Source organism: Asterias amurensis, chromosome 1 (genome assembly GCF_032118995.1).
Source record: "Asterias amurensis chromosome 1, ASM3211899v1".
NCBI lineage: Eukaryota > Metazoa > Echinodermata > Asteroidea > Forcipulatida > Asteriidae > Asterias > Asterias amurensis.
This window is the reverse complement of record NC_092648.1, coordinates 29,099,046-29,121,004: the sequence shown is the minus strand read 5'-3', so window position 1 is coordinate 29,121,004 and position 21,959 is coordinate 29,099,046. Positions and strand designations below refer to the sequence as shown.

Below are 21,959 nucleotides of genomic sequence, written 5' to 3'. Positions count from 1 at the left end.
ACTGCATCATAGAAATTGTGTTTACTTGTGAGTTATGGGAAAATGTTAATTCGGGGCATGACTTTTTGAAAATGTCATTTTACTGTCAGATTGCATTTTACCACCTTTTTATCCTTCTCAGTGTATTGTAGGCCTACAACTCATTCAAACTTTGGCGCGGTGTGTGCGATGCTGGCATCGACGCATCCCATACAACTCGCATCTCGACGTTGTTTTTTCCGTGCAGTTTCAATCAGCCGTTCAATACAAATCGGGAAACCCGGCATTCATTTACTAAATAATCATCCAAGATGGCGGATGATATTGCTGTAAAACCAAAATGCACTTGTTGTGTTTCAGTTCCTTCTTGAATCGTGAATATGTTTAATTGAATTGTCAGGACGACAACCGCTTTTACGTTAATGTCGTTTCGTTAAGTATGTAGAATCTCATTTCTTAATCGTCGAAAGAAAGGTGTTTTTTTAGGATGGCCGACACAAGACGGAGAGTGAAACTGTATGTTCTCAACGATGAACGGCAGTGGGACGACAGAGGCACTGGCCATGTATCGTCGTGTTATGTGGAGCGGTTGAATGGGATGTGCCTTCTTGTGCGATCAGAAACAGATGGTAACAATGTTTCCTTAATGTTTTTTAAACCTTTAGTTAAAGCATTTAAATTATAAAATTGTTAATGCTAGATTTAATGATGACAGACTGAAGTTAAGTTGTTATTGAAAATGACGCTGTTTTGTGAGCTAGGGGTTGGAATTGGATTTTGTTAAAAATAAAATGTTGATAAAATTTAAATAAAATATTGTTGTATTCATCATCAACAACATGTTGATCATACTTATCCATATTTTTGAGGGGAACAATACCAAAACTGGACAACAAAACTCAATGTTTTATTTATTACATTTACCACTGAGACAGGATTCTTAATTAATTGCTTGTTTACCCCAACTAAACAAAATGATGTTGTTTAATAATTAAATGTGTGACTGAAAGTGGCAGTCTGAATGATTTGACATCCGACCCATTGCCATTTTGACAAACAATAACAACATGAAAAACACAACATTAACAAAAGTACCTTCCTCCATGATTGATTATACACCTATCAATTGTAAGACGCACTACTTGACCCCCGGGAAGTCTGCGTCTTTCTCAAAAAAGTGACGGTGGTGGGTTTGTCAAAATCCAATAGTCGTCAGTCAAAAAATCTTTAAGAGGTGCGTTGAGGTGCGTCGAGGTACGTCATGTTCCGTCGATGTCCATTTCAACATGTACTTTGTTTATTTGGTGGAGAATCAAATAATGAAGCCACCTACCCCTCTCCGCCTTCGTATAATGTTGGTATTTGCAGATATTCCAACCTTTCAATGCCACAAACTGTGTTTTGCTCGATTTAATTAGCCGCGATCGTGATTACGATCGTTTATTTTGCAGCAAAACACGCATCCGCTGTCGCTCATCTGTCGAGCGCAATCAACAAATTTGTGCAACAATTTTTTGCGCAATTTATAACTTGCACTATGCAGAACAGGCAGTTCCAATTGTGTATCGAGCAATTTGAAGATTGCGCACCATCGTGTACACACGTGCGCGCTGTGCTTTGAATTGTGGGTATTTGGGCCTTTCTCTGTTTTCTGTGCGTTTTAATAGCTAGTGCGCTGGGAACCGCTCGTCTCGAAAATCAAGCGGTACAACCTCAAACACCTCAACTCTTGCATGCACTTGCAAAACCGCGAAACTCGCTCTCGTAGGTGTAAGGTTGAATTATTTGGTATTCACTGCGCCTGCGTAGTTTACAAGAGATTTTATGTGCGATGGTAATGACCGTCCGTGGTGCGTCACTTTCCGTGATTGGTAAGTCTAAAAATCGTTCGGAGGACCGTCCAAATCTCCAACAAGTGCGTCAATTTTTGTACTCAAGGTGGGTCTTAGGAAACGCAAATCCGACTCACATATGGACAGTGACACACCCTCTTAGTTCTCAAAAACTACAGCACCTCAGCAACTAATATTCAGCAATACCCCAGCAACGATTGTTACCCACCTTTGGCAGTCCCACTTTTAATAAAGAGCAATTTTTTGGCCAAGTCACTGTTAATAATTTGGGCTATCTATTGCAAAGGAAAGAAGACAGATATCATGTGTGATAATGCTGGAAATACTCAGAATGCTGCAAAAGATCTCTTCTGAGCAGTAGTGACTTTGAGAAGAGCTGTGTTACTTCAAGTTTACATGTACGTCAAGTTACATTTTGAAGGGAAAAAAATAAGTTTCCGCTAATTTGTCATATTTGGCTTTCATTTACAAAAAGCAATCTTGATCCAGTAAATATACTCTCAATCAAACCATTGCACAAGGAGATAAGTCATACGTCATGAGATGGGATGGTATGGGAATAAAACAGCCAATGGGATTGTTTGTCAAGACCTTTCGTAAACAATGACCACCCACCAGTTCAGTCTTTTGGCCAAAGATAACAGATAATCAGACCACCATCTTCACCAGCAACACTAGTCACATTACAAACGTGATCTCTAAGATCCCGTTCCCACTAGACCCCCGCATTGATCTCCCAATTCGAGATTAGGGTGATCAAGACCCAGAAAGGGCGATCAAAGAGAAATAAGCTCCAGTGGTAACGCGAGGGCGATCACAATCTGACCGCGCAATTTTGATCCTCCTCTGGAGTAGGGTTAAAGCGAGATCTGATCGTCCTTGTGGATTAATAATGGGCGATCAAAAGTCTAGTGGGAACGCAAAGGGCTATCAGACTCTGCTTCCGTTCCCAAAAAGGGGATCAATGCGCGATCATACTCAAGTGGGAACGCGACCGCAATTTCACGCCTGCAGCTAATCTTGTTGCGGGATCCCAATCTCGCAATTGTAGATCCAGTGGGAACGCAGTCTAAATGCTTTGGTATTGCATCAATTGGGGGCTTGGGATTAACACATGTTCTTCAGTGTTAAATTGCATTGAAAGATCAAAGTAAGATCTCCATGGTTAAATCAAGCAGGTTTCTAACTGTAAAATGAGTCAAGGTCCATCACAAAATGTTTTTTTCAAATAAAAAGTCACTTTCAGTGACAAAAATAGACTAGTGGCTATAAAAAGAAAGAAAAAATGCAAACCTACCCAATATCTGTGTTATTTCCAATGCTGTTGTCTAAAAACTATGGTGCATCGCCTTTTCTATCATCATATTCAACTGAATATGCAAAATTAATGTGCATTGTGCATACATTGACCCTTCAGGATCATGCATGGGATGGCCATAGTTTTTTGACAGCTTTGTGAGGAGATTTAGTGAACGCAAAACAAATTTTAATATTGCCAATCAAATTTGCGCTGAAGTGTTTTCTTGTATAACTGCTATGAGAAACCAGACAGCAGTTCATTTTGGTCCTTGACTCTCTGTCCCCGTGGCAGTTTTAGTGTGCTTTCTATGTAAACAAATTACACTGTCCTGACTGTAGTGTAAACATAAACAGTTAGTTCATTATGAGTTGTGCTACAGTAAGGTATACACAGCACTGACACTACCCACTATTCACAATCCAGCAGTAAATCCACTTGGACTATCCACTGTCCACAGTCTGGTGGATTTGAAACACACCTACATTATTTACACAATGTAGGTACTGCTTGTTTATGGTGATGGGAATTTTATTGAGTTGAACATAAATAGGCTCACTTTAGTGTTCTATTTTATTATCTTGACCCCATGCCCCACTTTCTTCTTGGTAGTATAAAGGAGTGTAAACGAACTCAACTGTCTAAATATATATGCAAACAAATTGCGTTTTGGTACATGTATTCTGCCTGCAGAATATTTCAAGTCGTTTACATGTACATGTATGTATTGCATATAGAATAGTAAAAATAAACATTTGAATCAAAAGATTTTTTAACATAAAAGGCAATGCCAAAAACTATTCTCAAGAACCTCAAAAATTAAGTTGTGTAAACACAGGTGCGGAATGGACTAATATATTGGGTCGTTTTCTTATTTACTTTCTTGCACTGCAGGGTCCATTCTATTGGAGTCTAAGATTCAACAGGACACTGCCTACCAGAAGCAACAGGTAATTAAATACTCTTTGGAATGTTGATCAATACATGAAGTACTAGGTACTGTACTTATCTGTTTACTCGGAAACTGTTTCGAAAGGTTTTTATCTGCAAAACACTCGGAGGATCCCAAATTGTCGTGAAACCAAAACCTTTCAGGCAGTAGACCATGTGACTTGTGACTTCACACGTTTACAAAATAGCCACAGAGCCTGGACTTCCTGCTGGTACAATTTGTACACAGCTCAATGAAAGAAACATAATAAAAATACCAAATGTGCAATTTCTTTTAAGTGTTTACTAGTGTGGGATCTTGCCTACCAGAAAAGCCCTGGAATGCAACAAGTTTTGAATTATCAATAACCAAAACCAGCTGTTGCGTTTTGGTTGTTTTGGTTTTGGGTTTGTTTTTTTTTTGGGGGGGAGGGGTGGGTTAGGTACATGGATATATTTTCACGCAAAAAAAAGGTTCTAGTATGAAGTTCATAATCAGTAAGCTTGCAGACTAAAATTAAATGGCAATGTGTTTTATCTGCTTCTTTTAGATTCATTTGCAAACATTGTAACCTTGATATCTGAACTTTGGCTTTTATTTTTGAGGAAACTGTGTTATGGAGGGAGATTATTGAAATACACCTTTCCAATAAAGATATAAGACTGACTGATATTTCGTAGTTCAACATGATACATTTTTAATATATCTCTAATACAAAATATTTGTTCTTCTTTTATAGGAGACGCTGATTGTTTGGTCGGAGAATGACAATTATGACTTGGCGCTCAGTTTTCAGGAGAAAGCTGGATGTGATGAGATTTGGGAGATTATCTGCCAGGTAAATTGCAAGAGCCATTGATGTATTACCCAAGATAGGCTACTAAACAAGAATTTATCTGAGTTTAGACCCTTGTATGTCTCCCTGGTGAGCGGTCATGATGTAACTCTCTCCATAAACATAGAAATAATCATCATTTGATGTCCATCTCTAAAATTGAGGAAACATTTTTTTTTTAACTCCAGTAAATCTATAATTCCACGGGTTTTGCAGAGCTGCGATGATTTCAACATACTTGCTAAGATCTGGATTCAAGTTTCAGTCCTTTTTCTCAGCCTTGACTGTCACTCTTAGTTTAAACCCCATTTCAGTGGGAAGAGAATGCCATTTTAACACCACTGATATCACAGTTGTTACTACCTAGAGAAATCAAATGTCTGTTGGCTAATGATTGAAATTGGTTTAAAATTTTGTTTTAATCTGTTAGTACAATTGTCTCCTTCCAACAGATTCAAGGAAAGGACCCCTCAGTTGATGTTACCCAAGACATCATCGAGGAATCAGAAGAAGAACGCTTTGAGGAGATGCCTGATGCCGCCATGCCCATCGAATTACCTCCCTGTGAACTCAGCAAACTTGATGAGATCGCCGAACTTTTCATTAACGTGCTTCCGTCTCCGATCCGCCGAGAGAAGCTTGCCGTTGCGATAGAGAACGAGAGGTACCTTCAGAAACTGATCGAAATCTTCCGCATGTGTGAAGACCTGGAAAACGCAGAGGGGCTCCAGCACCTGTTTGAGATCATCAAGATTGCCATCCTTTTGAACAAAAACTCCCTCCTGGAGATCCTATTCAGTGATGACATCATCTATGATGTCATCGGGTGTCTTGAGTACGATCCGTCGGCGACAGAAGTCCATAAACACAGGGAATACTTGAACTCCAAAGCAACCTTCAAGGAAGTTATCCCTATTACCAATCAGGAGCTTTTGAACAAAATTCACCAGACCTACCGTGTACAGTACATTCAAGACGTCATTCTGCCATCGCCATCTGTATTCGAGGAGAACATGCTCACCACTCTCAGCTCATTCATATTTTTTAATAAATTGGAAATTGTGAACATGATTCAGGTGAGTCATACAGGTTTTTTTTTCAACGCATCCTTTGTTGTATGATCTTCTTCCTTTGCAGGTCACAATTTCCTTTTACTGACAAGTTAACTGCTTTTACTCCTAATTTACTTTTTACACGTTTGTTTGGGAGGTGTGTTTTTTTTTAAAGAATTTCGTGCAGTTGTCAGAATGTATCATCACTTGTTCTTTTCCATTGAAAAAGCTGACGAAGCAACACTCTTTTTATTTAACACAAAATGTGAGGATCCAAACTCACATATTGTGATGAAGTTTTCATATGATATGTACTTGAGAACTGTCACTTATCTTCCAAATCAAATTAATGGAAGGCAATTTTTTTGTAATGATTTGGGGGGCATTTATTTTGATGAGAAAGGGGGGAAAACCATAATGAGTAAGATCCAGTGTCATTGACCTGAAGACAGGCAACACGTGGCTGTTTCTCTCTTAGACCTTGTTTCTGATAGAAACAAGGAAATGTCCCATTATCCTTCAAATTAAGTCATCCTATATTTGATGATAACTTGGCAGAAGTTGGCATGAGTTTAATTCACTGCCAAAAGAACTCCATATAAGGACTGATGCAAATTTATACTAACAGAATCAATGAAGAAGTGTGATTTTTTGGGGGAAAAGTAGCCGTAATGAAGTGTTAAAGCAAACATTTTGACAAGATTTTTATTTAAATATTTGTCAGCTCCAGGCATATTAATTTATGAAGGATTTGAGGCAATTCTTCCATGCACCTGGTGCCCCTTGAATTGTTCCTGTTGACATTTCTTCTCTCGTAGAGGTGCCCTTAATTAAATAAAAACTAACTACCTTGCCCTTATAAAACAAAGTATCAGGCAGACACATCTTTTTTTAGCAAACAATTCTATCTACAGTACTTTGAACAATCTGTATATGACACATTCTGTGCATGTATAAGGGAATAAAAGAGAGGTGACGAGGTATGAAATGAGGGAATAAAAGGGTAGCGACGAGTTCTTAAATGGCCGGTTACAACCGGCAGGGTTGTTGCCGTGTGATGAAGGCGAGGGCCTTTATCGCATGGCAACGACCCTGCAAGGTTTTAAACAGTCGTTTAAGAATGAATCACTACTCTTTTATTCCCATTCATAAATGCCTTTTTGGTTAAAAGGCGTAATAAAGTAAGAAACTCTGTCAAACTTATCCGTTTCCGGAGTGCTTGAGCTCTGTACGTCCGTGTGTTGCATTGTTATGACCGAGATGACAGTTTCCAGATCCGTTCGTGCGCGTATAGTCTTGGTGCATAGCCAACTCACCGACACCTCCCATAAACAAGAAACGTCTTGCACCAAGACTAGCGCGTAGTATCCGGGGGAAGAAAAAAACGATTATAAACGGAGCTCCAGCTGGTCATTATCAACCGTTTAAACACCCACGTGACGCGCTCTCCACCAATAGGAATCACGAAACTGTCTGAGGTATTTATGAATATCCGTTTAAAACCAGCAAAATGGCCATGTGATCTCCTCTCTGCCAATAAGAATGGATAAATTAAACCATGTATTTTTGGCTCTTCAAATTACCGTCTTATTATGACTAACAATGATCTGAATCCAAGAATGCCCACAAACTACACTTGTTTCAGAATTCGAAGCCTTTTAATGTACATGTAGTCCACATCTCTTTGTATATATTGTGGTCATTCTTGTGATTCATGAAAATTTGGTCTTCATGTTGCATGTCTAAACGAATTGTTTAGAACTTCATTTTTAAAGGCAGTGGACACTACTGGTAATTACTCAAAATAATTATTAGCATAAAACCTTACTTGGTAACGAGTAATAGGGAGAGGTTGATATAGTATAAAACATGAGAAACGGCTCCCTCTGAAGTGTTGTAGTTTTCGAGTAGCCAGTAATTTCTCATTTGATTGGAAAATTTCGAAATCAAGCATCTGAAAGCACACAACTTCGTGTGACAAGGGTGTTTTTTTCTTTCATTATTATCTCACAACTTTTACGACCAATTGAGCTCAAATTCTCACAGGTTTGTTATTTTATGCATATATGTTGAGACACACCAAGTGAGAAGACTGGTCTTTGACTATTTACGAATTATGCCAGTGTCTTTAAAAAAGCTAACAACAATTACTTACATCAATGTTTATGTCAAAGGATTTAACATTGATACCCCAATTTATCTTTGTACCGTCCCAAGGAGGATGACCAGTTCCTTCCAGAGTTGTTTACTCAACTGACTGATGAGGCCACAGAGGACAAGAAGAGACGAGACTTAGTACTGTTTCTGAAGGAGTTCTGCTGTTGTGCACAAGCGTGCCAGAACAGAGATAGCTTCTTCAGGGTGAGTCCTTTGACATCCAGGGGTGTGGTCTAAAAGATTTTTTTTCAAAATCTCCTTGAGCCTTCAAAGCTTTTTGAAAGGAATCACCGAAGGGAGAGAGAAGTGGTCCACATTGTGTCCAAACAAGATAATCGCTGTGCTGTATTTCTGGTGATGCACAGGTTCAGGGTAACAAAATATTGGGGGATCCAGGGCTTCAAGCCCTTTATCAGGAAGATTCACATGGACATCAACTCTTTTCCCTGAACATTTAAATTTTAGTTTTTTTTGGTTGAAGCAGTTCACTTGCCAGCTCTAACCCTAAAAGTTACATCTGTCAAATGTTTACAACTTTAAGAAGGTAATAGTCTGTAGTAGAAAAGCTAAAAATCTAACAATTTGGTATTAGATATTAGTGTTTGTTTATCCCCCATGTCTGGCCGCACGTAATTCTCTGTCTTGTCACTGAAACTGACTGGGTTTTTTTTAACCTGAGTATTGATTTGTTGTTTGTATGCAGACGTTATCAAACCTTGGTATCCTACCAGCATTGGAAGTTGTTATGGTAAGTGAAGTCTCTTGGGTTCCTTCTTTAAATATTCAACATTGTCATGATTGAATACTACTTCCTGCCTCCCCTCCGCCCACGCTGCTGTTATGAGATATGAGATCTCTCTTCATACACATGGAGCTTGGATTGAGTTCTATTTTCTAGATTACTGCTGTGCCTTGTGTTAAGTGGTCTAGACACAGACCAAGCATTTGACAAAGCAGATAACCATGGGAAGCAAAACAGTTGGTAACACTCAACTCCAAGGTTGTCATTTTGTTTACCTCTTCAAAAAGAAGCAAAATGCAATACGAGAGTCTCGTCCTGAGTATCTAATTACCACAACTTGCATGACTATTCTAGTACTATAATCCTAAAATTCAGCCACCACGCTTTGAGTTTAGTATGTAACATATAAACTGCTCAGTCAAGACAATCGATTGTTTCCCCCTCCGCCAGTTCTCAAAATCTATTGGCCATGCTTCGTAATCCATTTATTTTTTCTTTGACAGGGTATGGATGATATTGAGGTACGGCAGGCGGCTGTAGACATCTTTGCTTACATAGTTGAATACAGTCCCTCCATGGTGAGAGAGTTCATAATCCAAGAGGGCAATGGGCAGGAGGATGTAAGTAGCTTTTCTCTAAACCTTCTACCTCTAGGACCCTGGTTCGAACCCTGACGGGCAGTATGTGGATTGGGCCTCAGTCCCTATCTGTAGGCATGGAACAACTCTGGGGTTTTCCTCCAACTGAAGTTTTCAATCTTTGTCTTATTTTCTTAGCAATTAAAGTGATTAAAGAAGCGGTCTTGTTGGAGAATCCTTTAAAGATTTGTTGTTTTGAGCAGAATATTTGATACCTTGAGGGCTGATGTGTCTTCCTTGAAAGGGCAAGGGTGCCAAAGATGCATTTTTATTTTCACGCATCAGGCCAGCATGTTTTCCATAACTCTCCTTAAACCTTGATTAATTCTATGTGGGTGGTTTTTTTTCAGGATGTGATATTGATCAACTTGATTATTGAGCAAATGATCTGTGACAGTGATCCAGGTATGTGTTTTCAAAATCTTGATTGTTTTAGGGACTTCTTATTTTGAAATCTTTATTATTAAACCATCCCAGATGTATGTATTTGTTTGATTCTGGTTCGACTGAGGACAGCGCCAGTAAACTGTTCATGCTTTACATGGGATCAAGCATACAATCATAAACTTGCTTTGAATGACTAAATATTTTATAAAATCTTCTTCCTTTGTTTTTTTTTTCTTTTTTAAAACTTTGTTGTTATTATTTTGTTTTCAGACCTTGGTGGTGCTATGCAGCTCATGAACATCTTGAGGGTTTTAATAGATCCAGAAAACATGATGACGGCCGTAGCTGTCAGTGTAAGTCATTGGTTCATCATTTTGCCATTTTCAAATCTTCTAAACGGAAATGAAATTAAAAATTAGTTAATCCATAGACAATACAGTTGAGCACTGCAATAACAAACTTTTGACAGCCTGATTTTCCTCAGCACCCTCTTTGACCACTCGGTGTTATCACTTTACTGGTCTTTCACAGTAATCTTTCTTTAACTCTAGCAAAGATCTTTTAACGGATTTCTAGTCGTGGTGGAGTGACCAGGCATTTGTGAATTGCCTCAAAACAGATCAATGACAATTTGTTTTGTAGTTGTTGATTTTAAATCTTGTGTGCATCTTTGTCCTTTTGCAGAAGACAGAGAAGACAGAATTCTTGAGCTTTTTCTACAAACACTGCATGCACATATTAACAGCACCACTTCTGGCAAATACATCGAGTGACACACCCAGTAAAGGTAAGCTTATATGATCTTTGTGCTCTTAAAGGCACTGGACGCTATTGGTAATTCTTGAGAAAACATTTTTTTGCATAAAAACTTACTTGGTATCAAGCAATGCTAGTAAAGTACATTTTGGGAAACGGCTCCCTCTAAAGTAACATAGTTTTTGAGAAAGAGGTAATATCTCACCTATATAAAGACTTCAGGCATGAAGCATTTTATTAGGCATCTGAAAGCACAACAATTTGTGCAACAAGGTGTTTTTTCATATTTTTTTTTTCAATATTGTCTTGAAACTTTGATGACCAATTGAGTCAAAATTTTCACAGATTTGTTATCTTATGTGTTTGAGAATACTGATCTTTGACAATTGCCAAACATGTCCAGTGCCATCTAAGATGTTTCAATACCAATTACTGTGGTGTTTGCTGAACTTCGTAACTGCTGCAAATAAGATATGATTGTTTAAAAATCGGGCCCTGAAATCATTTGAGAAAAAGTATCCTCATCCCAAGTAGCCACCAATTTTGATACATTTTTATTTGTGTTTTCCTCTCCTTTCAGATGACTATCAGACAGCCCAGTTGTTGGGTCTCATACTGGAGCTCTTGACGTTTAGCATAGACAACCACACATACCATATCAAGAACTATATCATCAACAAAGACTTGTTGAGACGGGTGCTGGTCTTGCTGCAATCTACCCACCAATTCCTTGTACTCTGTGAGTAAAGAAACGGTCTTTAATTAACAGCGTGGCCCAATTTCATAAAGCCTGTTAGCACAAAAAACTTGCTAAGCACAGAATAGTGATGCTTAGCAGAATCAGGTTACCAGCCCAAATTACACTTAATTTGCATTGTTGTTGCTGGTGCCCGACTCAATTTTTGCTTAGCAAAGAAATTTGTTAAGCAATATTTTCTGCTTAGCAGCTTTATGAAATTGAGCCCAGAATACTAGTAGCTTGTTTGGTGCTTACTGTTGGAAGAGTTGAGCCCAGTTCCATGGCACCTTACTGCTTACTGTGCAATTCTACGCTTACACCCTGCAAAATGCTCTCAGAAATACATGCGTTACAAGGTGCCATAAGTGTACATGGTGCCCTAAGTCCAACGTCTACAAAACAATGCAGCCTGAGTAGTTACATTATCCAAAAAGAGTTTAAGCATTAGCTCTCTTCTGAAACAACTGCACTGGCTCCCAATTGAACAGAGGATCAAATACAAAATCGGCTTGCTTGTGTTTAAGGTGATGAATGGTCAATCCCTGTCTTATATATGTGATCTTGTGCAGCCATATGTTAGAACATGAGAAAACCTACGCTCTACATTTTTCAAATTTCTGCTTGAAGAACACAGGGCATGCAACTCTTGGGGAGAGCGTTCATTACAAGTCGCAGCAGCGAAGATATGGAATGGACTCTTCCACATTACGTCCGGGCAGCTGTCACAACTGATACATTCAAATCAGCACTCAAAACACATCTGTTCAACATCCACAACTGATCATTGCCTTTGACATTTTTTTGATATGTGCGTGTGAATTTGACCACAGAACATAATAACTTAAACTATTTCATTAGATTTCACGAGCAGTGCACTTGGAGCTCAGCTGATGACTAGAGTGCAGATTTTTTTTAGCAAGCGCCATGAGCGTCTGCATTGGTGGATACCGGCGCTATATAAGACTTTGATTATTATTATTATTTATTTTTATTAAGTGTACATGGTGCCCTAAGTGCAGATTTCTTTGGTGAGCAGTATCGTGAAACTGGGCCCTGTTCACTGCCGTCATCATTATCCTTGTTTTTCTATCATACCTCATCTTATTTCATGGCGTCATTCTTTAAAAAATTATTTAACTCTCGGGGTAGTTTTTTTTTAAATTCAAGCCAACATCTGTTTCTTGTTAAGTGTGCAGTACCATCTTGACAAGCTCCCAGTCACTTAGCAAGGAACAGACCTGTAATTACACAGTGGCGTTGGCCTCTGTTGCCATGGTCATAACCTTAGTGCCCCTTCAACAGTTTCCCATAGAATGCAAGATTTTCAAATGAAAATGACATTTCCCTCTCAAAGGTGAAATTCTAGGGCTGAAAGAAAACAAAATGTATTTAAGATAGGATGAACCACTATTTTGAAAACTCTTTAACAACTATGTTATTAGTCAGTTTCCCTTGTGGTTTATTATTTGATTTCTAAAATAAGAAGTCACATCCCCTAAATGTGATCCCCTGGCTGTCGCTTCCCAGATTGTTTCGTAACTTTGGGTGTGATCCCTGGCTATACAGCAGTTACTGTTTTTTACGGCTTCTGGTTGGCACCCCCGAACAGAGATATTTACAAAATAGGCAGACTGCCAACATAGGGCTACAAATGTAGATAGCTCAGTTCATGGAGCAACGGCAGATTAAGCTTGAGGTCCTTGGTTCAATCCCACTTTGGTAAATTTGTTCATCAGCTAATCTGGACATTACTGATTGTTATCATCTCAGGTGCCATTAGACTTGTGCGGAAGATGATCGCAAGGAAAGACGAGTTCTTCAATCGGTACATCGTCAAGGGAAGTCTCCTGGAACCTGTCGTCAGAGCCTTCAAGAATAACGGCAATCGCTATAACCTGCTCAACTCTGCTATCATAGAGCTGTTTGAATTCATTAGATTAGTGAGTATTGGCAATTTGGCTCATGAAATGTTCCTTAAAACTGAAATGGTTTTCAGTCCGGTGGATGTACACATTTACCACAGCTCAGTGCAACTTTTGTATTTCAATAACATAACACATGTAAAACTGCTGGGTGTTTTCTGGGTTCTGCAAAAGTAATGTGAATTTGAGATTTGAAAATTGAAGTAGAGCAGTGCAGCTTCTTCCTGTTTTTGGTTTGGTTTGGGAGTTTTTTACATGCAGGGCGCTTGCACATTGTAATTAAGCTGTTGATATGTGGTTGTTATAAGGCAGTATAAAGCTTTCTGTATTGGAATGAGCTGAATATCCTCAATGTCTGTTTCCCTTACAGGAGGACGTCAAGTCGTTAATAGTTCACATTGAAGAAGCATACGGCAACGTGTTTGATACCGTAGACTACGTCAGTACATTCAAAGGACTGAAGTTGAAATATGAGCAGCATGTAGATCGCGTCAACAACAAGCCTAACTTAGACAGGTAGGTGTTGTCAGAGACTTCCTATTGTTCTATTGTATATTCTCCTTCTATTATTGTTCTATTGTTCTAAAGAATCACATTGTGGAGACCCAGTTTAACAAAGGATACATTTTGGGATCCTTTGTTTCATTGTTTAAAAGCCCCCACTGCTCTTGGTGTGCTTACCTTGGCGGTTGTATCTTACACACACCATACAACACATGTAATTTGTTCACCCATAATGGCATACCATAGTCAGACAGTAGTTGCATGTGCCGTCAGCGCTAGTAGTCAATAAATATCTTATATTCAAATGAAATGTCCTCGAATGAGAGGCCATTCCCCCTTTATTCAAAAGAGGACAAAAAAGCCAAAATCAGAGGATAGATATAGATAGATAAAATGGTTTATTAAAAAACTGTTCTAGTAGCACAAAGGCTGAATTACAACAATTTTACATAAATTTAAAAACTGAAATTAAACAGGAGGCAAATTGGTAACAACAATTTAAAAAATATGTGGAATAGTTAAGCCACTCCCCTAAATTCACACATTGAAAATTGCACATTGAAATTGAATTAGTTTTACTCAAAAATAGTGTGACAATACAACAAAACAGCAGACAAGAATTGAAAATTTTATAATCAAGAAAAAAAGCAAAAGACCAATTAAAATCTGAACATCAATTAGATAAAAGCAGGCCATTGATTGTATTTGTATTGACAACATTAAAAAGGGATCAACATGGCTAGAGGTGGTACAAAATATTGATGCCCTTGAAATAAAGATCCAGCACAAAGTTCTTCTGAAAGAGACAACAAATTTGCATTTACTCCAGCCATACACGATCTGTGAAGGTATTCGCTCTTGTTATTCTAACTGGTTTGTCTTGTCTCTCCTAGCAGTATTCGACAGACAAACATCTTACAGACGAGTAGATATCGTCGAGATGCTCGGGCCTTGGATGAAGATGAAGAGCTGTGGTTCAACAGAGAGGATGAAGCTGACGATGATAACATCGTGGCTGCTGATACCACCTTCAGGTCCGCCAAGGTGGAGGTGGAGCTTGATTCCATCAATAGATTTGTGGAGAGTAAAAAAGGTAAGAATAAGCTTCGGTTAGCAAAACTCTTATTAAGCTGTAATTGTTGAGATTTTTTTTTCAGTAAGTTGGTTCTTTTTTACACTGGGTCTTTAAAACAGAAATGAAGCTGTGTATTCTGTTGACCCAATTCGCCTAACGCCAACATCGCTATAATCTTGGGTTGCGCCATTTTTGGAGTCAATGACCCCTATGTTATACAGTGTAGTGTGCATTTTTGATGATGCAACATATATACACTTACCGTAGTCATACCTTAGACATAACAAGGGGTCGATACTGTAGCATGCATTATTCAGTATTGGTAGAGCTGACAAAATAGTAGCAGACAGTGGTCATGTTTTGTGTGATCAACCGTAAACATGAAATAACAAACCTGTGAAAATTTGGGCTTCAAATCTTGAGTCAGGAAAAAGTAGTGAAAAATCGGCACAACTCTCAGCATGTAAACACATTGTTCTCATCAAAAACAGATGGGCTTTTTATGGGGGGGGGGGTTGAGGTACACATACTGGAGTACGACTTCATTTCAGAGGGAGATATTTCACAGAAAAAAAATTGTTATAAAATAAACTATAATCAGTGAGCTTTTCAGACTGAAATTAAACAAATAAAACAGATTTTTTATACTTACAAATCCTCTTTAATACCTTTAGTACCGTAATAGAATTTTTGGAACCTGTACCAAATTAATACTTTCCTAGTTGCCTCTTTTTTGAACTGGTGCTTTTATCTTGTCATTCAAATAAATATTAATGAATCAAATTTGCAACAAATCCCTAAATCATGGTGTCAAACACTTTGTTTATTGAGACTTATTCATAGCATTTGAACAAAGCATTAGTTGGGATTAAGTTTTCCAGGAAATTAACCATGTTTGTCTCTTCCTTAAATATAATGTGTTAAACTTTGGTTGGGCGGAGGTCTACATTTGACTCATATCCCTTCATCCGGTCACGTCAATGTTGCTCAGAAAATCACAAATCAACTTACTTTCCACAGGGATAAAGCTAGGAGAAATCTACTCAATATAAAGCTTTCAGAATCTATTCATTTGTGTTGAATTATCACCATACATCCATACATGGTTATTATAGTGTTGAGTTTTTGACACAATTTGTTCATACACACAAAAAGTGTCTGACAAAGTTAAATTAAATAGAAATTTGGTTTTGTTTTTTCGAAGCATAGCTACTAATTTTATCATGGAAAACGTCAATTCAGGGTTTACCCTTTACTTTGACCTTTTTAGTTGAGTTGAATTAGGTTAGATCTTGCAGTTGTTTAGTTTAAGGCCGCTATGGTCTCTAATGGGTTAAAGACATTGTTCAGGCTTGATTTGTTTGTTTCAGAAAATAGAATCTTAAAACTTGATGTCGAAGTTAACATCGTTAAAAGCTGGTTTCTGTTCAGATTGTCCTGGGAAATGATGTGGTCCAATCTTTTGACTTTAAAGGCAAAACAAATTGACTTTTTACATGAGTAACCAAACATGCAATCCCTCTCACCTAGAGTTTTCTCAACAACAACAAAATGTGGAGCTGTTTAAATGATATTTCTGCCGGTTATTTTAATGGTTGGTGTGGGTGGTTTTTTTTTTCTTCTTCACAAAACTGGAAAAATGTACTATTTTCAAAAGTCAAGGTTGTATCATCTTTTGGTTTAGTTTGGTTATGCTAATCCAACAGGCTCTCTAAAAATGACAGTTGATACGATCATGATTTTGTCAATGCATGTTTACATTCAGTATTCCGCTATTCTTGTTGAGCTTGGGTTCTGATATACTCAAGCATATATCAAGTTTAAAGGTGACCCGGATTCATTTGAATTTACTTTTTCTCAACCCAGCTCAAGACAACCCCTTATTAAGTAAAGACCCGCTGACCAGCAACGGCAGACCGACGAGCCCCGTCCGGTTAGCAACAACTGGTGCCCTGTCCAGGACGGCGACCACACCCAGACCTACCAGCCCAGTTAATTTGATGACGAAGAAGATGGCTGATGAACCTCAGGAAACGACAAATACCAAAGCAGCTGTAGCTACAACAACTGAAATGAAGACAACTACTACTACAAATAGCATCACAACAAAGGTTGGTTGGCATTTTCATTCATGCATATTTACTGTGGAACACTTGTACTTTTACTTGTAAAAAAATAGTTAATGGCCTGTGGTTTTGAGACTTGCAGAATCTGTCTTTCTCAAAGGCAGAATGACAACACAAAACACATCTAAGTATACTGATGTAACAGAAGCAGTCATGTGGCTGCTTCTGTTACACCAGCTATTTTTTGCATTTAGACCATAGGTCATTTTGGTCTATCTCCTGATTTTTAGCTCAACACTTCTGTTTGGGTTGAAAAAGCAGAAAGCAGAGCCATGACATTTGGCCCAGAACACTTCAGCCTACATGGCAAATCATAGCAAATGATAGGAAACAAACTGAGATTGTGAATGTTGTTTTTATCTTGTTTATTAGCAGGGAGGCATTGTTGGACTCGTAGATTACCCAGACGAAGATTCAGATGAAGAAGATGACGATGTGGAACCACCCTCCAAACGACCCCGAGTCACCTTCTAGCGAACTCCACCACCACTTTCAGCCCTGTCCCATCCTCACACAGCTTTGATTTCCAGTCGCCTTGGAAAAATGATCCAGTGTGTCCAGTCAGTTTCATTAGCTGTCATGCGATTATAAGTTGGACAGCTACATCTGCGGTGAAGCTGGCACTGGACGTTAGATCTTGACTTTGGGAGATAACAACTGTCCTAGTGATGGAACACAGAATCAATGCGGCCCTGGTCAAACACTGGAAACAGGTGTCAGGTAACTTGTTGTGTTTGTGTCAATTCTTAGACAATACTTAAGTTGGGGTGAACGGTTTTGATTTAAGTTTTGGAGAGGTATTGTAGTTTGCAATAACTTGACTCAAGCGGTTTTTTTCCCACAGTCTGTGAGACAATCATTAGACAAAGAACAAGTTATTCCCTTTGACCATTTTTAATTGTTCAATGATAGTTGTACAAACCTTTAAAGTGAGCTGTCATAATTGACAAGAGTTGATTTATATTCAGAAATGACAAATGAACTGCAAAATGCCAAGTAGCATGCTCACGCCCGAAGTACTTACAGCAAGTACACGTACAGTCTTGCAAGGAGAACAACATTTCAGACCAAAACTATTTCGGACCATCAGACGTTTTGACCTTAAAGAATAGAGATAATGTTTTTATCATTAGTGTAGATTATGTTTTAACAAACGAAACAAATGTACATGACGTCTTGGTATTTACTGTTTTTTGTTTCTGTTTTATTGTACCATGTTGGTTTGTGACAGTTTCCCTTTCTAAAAAAACCTTTAATAAAACAAAACCAAGTTTGATGTCAGAAATGGCTTAAGTGATGCTTTAATGTATTCTCGTAGTCGGCTTCACACAACGTGTTGAAAACGGTCTCTTCTGGTAAAGGTTTTTGTGTCAGTTGAAAGTAACGATCATTCACTTGTGGCAGAAGTTTCACAAATCGTATATGAAAGATACAATTAGCTATTGCAAAGGTACCTGTTGTATAAATTTCTGCATGGTTTGGAAATCAAAAGCCATTTTTTTTCCTTTTGTGACACAGTGATGACGACAGATTCGTTCAGTTTTAATATTTGCAAAAAAAGCTTGATGCCACGTCTTAAATTGCAACTTTTGCAAAGTTGACAGATTTACAAAATGATTATTTGAAGGCAGGGTCGGAGGAACATTGGAAAGTGTAAGTCAACATCACATAAACACTTCATCATGTTGATGAAGCCGATGTGTGTGTGTGTGTACATCAGAGCCCAATTTCATAGCCATGCTTAACGTCTGATTTTGTGCTAAATGCACGATTTCCATTTCATAGAGCTGCTGACCGTAGGCACACGAAAAGGTATGCTAACCTTCCAGTGCTTACTGCACGAAAATGAATGGCGTAAAAATACAAATCCATGGTGAATGCGCAAGATGGCCACCTTATTTTCTGGCTAACCTGTGAAATACATTTACACTATAGCAATTTTTTCTGCTACAGTAAGCACAACATTTGTTTACCATTAAGCAGCGAAATGAAATAGGGCCCTGCTCATCAGTGAACATTGTTTTAGTCGCTTGTTAGAAGCTTTTGACTATTGAATATCTTTTGTAATGTTTCATTGACTTTTTTGTTATATGTGCCTTAGTTGAAAAGACAGTTTATAGCTAACTCATGGTCTTGTCACACAAGGTCAATTATACAGGCAAATCATTGGCAAACAACTACATTATATGCGTGGTGTTGTATTATGGTTAGTTCGTCCTTCGAATCGGACGTAAAGCTGTTGGTCTCATGTGTTGTGTAATGCACATAAACTAACCCAATACATTTATTGTAAAGAGAAGGGCTCGCCTTAATGTTTCTGGCAAGGTCTGGCAGCAACATCCCAATTAACGGCTACGACTGTTGCCAAGGGTGTTCTATGAATGTCCTATACTTCCAACGCATGATGACGCAACGATCCAGCCATTGATGTAGCCATATCCGCTATCGTCTTTATTTTCCCTCTAAGAAAACTGGTGGAAAATGAAGTACACATTATTGGAATTGCATTGGTACTGGTTAACTGCAAATTGCCTTAAGTGACATGACCCTTAGATTTGCCAAATATGGACGTCTTTTTGTAAAGTGGAAATGTTTAATATCTTGGCATGGGAGAAACATAATCAGAATGAAGCGGAGAAAAATTTAATTATTACAGAAAATGATTCATTTATGATGAACTTTTCTAATATTTAGAAGCATTGTGATACATACAGATAAGTCCTTTTGGGGGCAAGGTTGGGTTGGTCTTCTTTTTTTTCAATGATTTTTTTAATTTTTGTTTAACTGGCTCAGTATAAAGAAATTCAAATTCTGGTTGCAAATTGTTTCCTTGGTGTTATTTGACTTACTTTCTCTATGCTCCCTTGAAGGAGCCTGAACTCCAGAAAGGTAACAAAAGTTGCATTGTTATACTATACAGATCTCAGGAAATACAGAAAGTGCTTGTTCGGGAAATAATTAGCTTTTTATTTTTGTTGGGGGCAGATCCAAGCAGTTAAATGAACAGGGCAAAACCTAGTGTAGTAGAAAGAGCTGAGACAACTGATAAAGCTTTGGTGATTCCAAATGACTGGACAATCGGTAAAGTTACTGTGTGGTGACTGGAGTGTATAGCTGGAATCTTATTGATTAAGCCTTCCATATGACCCCCATAAGGGTCATATCTTGGTAGATGATGGTGTCCATTATAGATCAAAATGTGGTTCACGTTGCCCGTTTCCTAGAAAGTGATTTTTTTGTTGTAAACACTGTACAGAGACAAAAAAAAGTATGTCTGTATTTTGTTGGATAACTGCTTGTTACTCGATATTTGTATGTTGTAGACTATTAAAAAACAGCAGTGATTTAATGTTTGCAGCTATCATGGTATGCTAATGAAATTACTGTGATGCTGATGAGAAATTAGGGAGAGAGTTAATGAGAGAGAGGGAGAGAGGGTGTGTGGGAAAGTGCTTTTTTTGTGTCTTGGTGCAGGCCATTTTGGGCCACCATTGTTGTACAATGTTAACATTGTTTTTAATTTGTAATTTTAATTATGATTTCAATGACATTATTCATTTTTTGGTTTGTGTCAAAAAAACCTGTTCAGAAAGCATTGTCAACTGCAGAGATTTGTTATAAATTTGTTAGATGGATTGAGTTGCGTAGGATTTCCACTTCAGATAGGGTGATGTGGCCGCTGCGTTGCTTCTTTAAAGTTTTTAAGAAACTTTTTTAAAGTGAAACTAACAACTTCTCCATTAGCCTCGGAGGGAAAATATTTCCACCAGCTTGTTGGTTTATTCTGGTTTGGAAAATAACCAAATTTTGGTCAGGCATTGAATTCTGGAGTCGATAATTTTCCTTTTTTAATTTGCAAGCATCCTATGGAAATGCAGCCGGTTAAGGGAAATTTGCTAAAGATGCATCGTATGTGGATGAAAGGTGTAAATTATTTTCACAGAATGTCAGAAAGTATCTCTATTATTGTGATTGTTCACTTGAAAACTACTTAATTATTGAGAGTTACTTTACCTGCCACGCCACCACACTGGATTGCCAAATGTTTGATTTATAATTTTTGTATCGACTTGTTTGATTGAAAATAACTAAATGCTTTTTCATTTTTTTTGCCCATTTGTTAAAGAAAAGATTGAATCATCTCATTTAAGAAAATGGTTTAAAAAACTACAACAGGAAAGTGCACTTTACACATGGAACAATCACCTTGAGGGTTTATACCATGGAGAAGTTTCAAATCAAGTTATCATTTCATCAGAAGAAAACATGGCATCATTTTGGCAAGGTAACTCTGTATACTTTAGCGGGTTTTTAAAGTTCTTGAAACAAAAATAGTTTTTTTTTGACAAACTGTTAATTACGAATATTATTTGATGATCAAATGGAATCTTGAATATGTAATGACTGATTTCTGCTCTGTAACAGGTATTGTGTATAGCAGCCTATTGGGTGTATGTAAATAAACATTTTCTTCGTAATAATTTCCAGAGTTCGGTCTCTCGTTATTTTGTCTCATTTTCTTCCGTGATTTGCAAAGTGATATTCATATTGTGGAGCAGTCAGTGGAGAGTTACTCGATGCGTAAGCTTTTACTAAGGTCAAGGGAGATTAATGCAGTCAAAGCTATCAACATTCTGCTGATTGGAATTATTTATGCTCAAAAACACCCTCTGTTTGTTGTAATGAGCACATGGTAATGAGTAACAAGTGATTAAAGGAACACGTTGCCTTGGATCGGTCGAGTTGGTCTTAGAAAAGCATTTGTAACAATTTTTTATAAAAATGCATATGGTTGGAAAGATGTTTAAAAAGTAGAAAACAATGATCCACACAAATTTACCTCGAAATTGCTAGTTTTCCTTTTACTGTGCAAACTAACACGGTCGGCCATTTATGGGAGTCAAAAATTTGACTCCCATAAATGGCCAACCGTGTTAGTCGACGAGGTAAAGGGAAAACCGTGCAA

At 37.9% G+C, this 21,959-nt stretch overlaps 1 protein-coding gene across 1 annotated transcript; it reads left to right on the top strand.

Moving 5' to 3' along the window:
* The first annotated feature begins 257 nt into the window (after positions 1-257).
* LOC139935995 (serine/threonine-protein phosphatase 4 regulatory subunit 3B-like) lies at positions 258-21,474 on the top strand. The gene is made up of 16 exons (XM_071930690.1): positions 258-608; positions 4,024-4,079; positions 4,800-4,898; positions 5,348-5,971; positions 8,165-8,308; positions 8,808-8,852; positions 9,350-9,466; positions 9,835-9,889; positions 10,142-10,224; positions 10,556-10,658; positions 11,208-11,366; positions 13,137-13,306; positions 13,659-13,804; positions 14,689-14,885; positions 16,734-16,978; positions 17,366-21,474. The coding sequence occupies exons 1-16, from the start codon at positions 467-469 to the stop codon at positions 17,465-17,467; spliced, it is 2,487 nt and encodes an 828-aa protein (XP_071786791.1). The 5' UTR covers positions 258-466; the 3' UTR covers positions 17,468-21,474.
* The last annotated feature ends 485 nt before the right edge of the window (positions 21,475-21,959 follow it).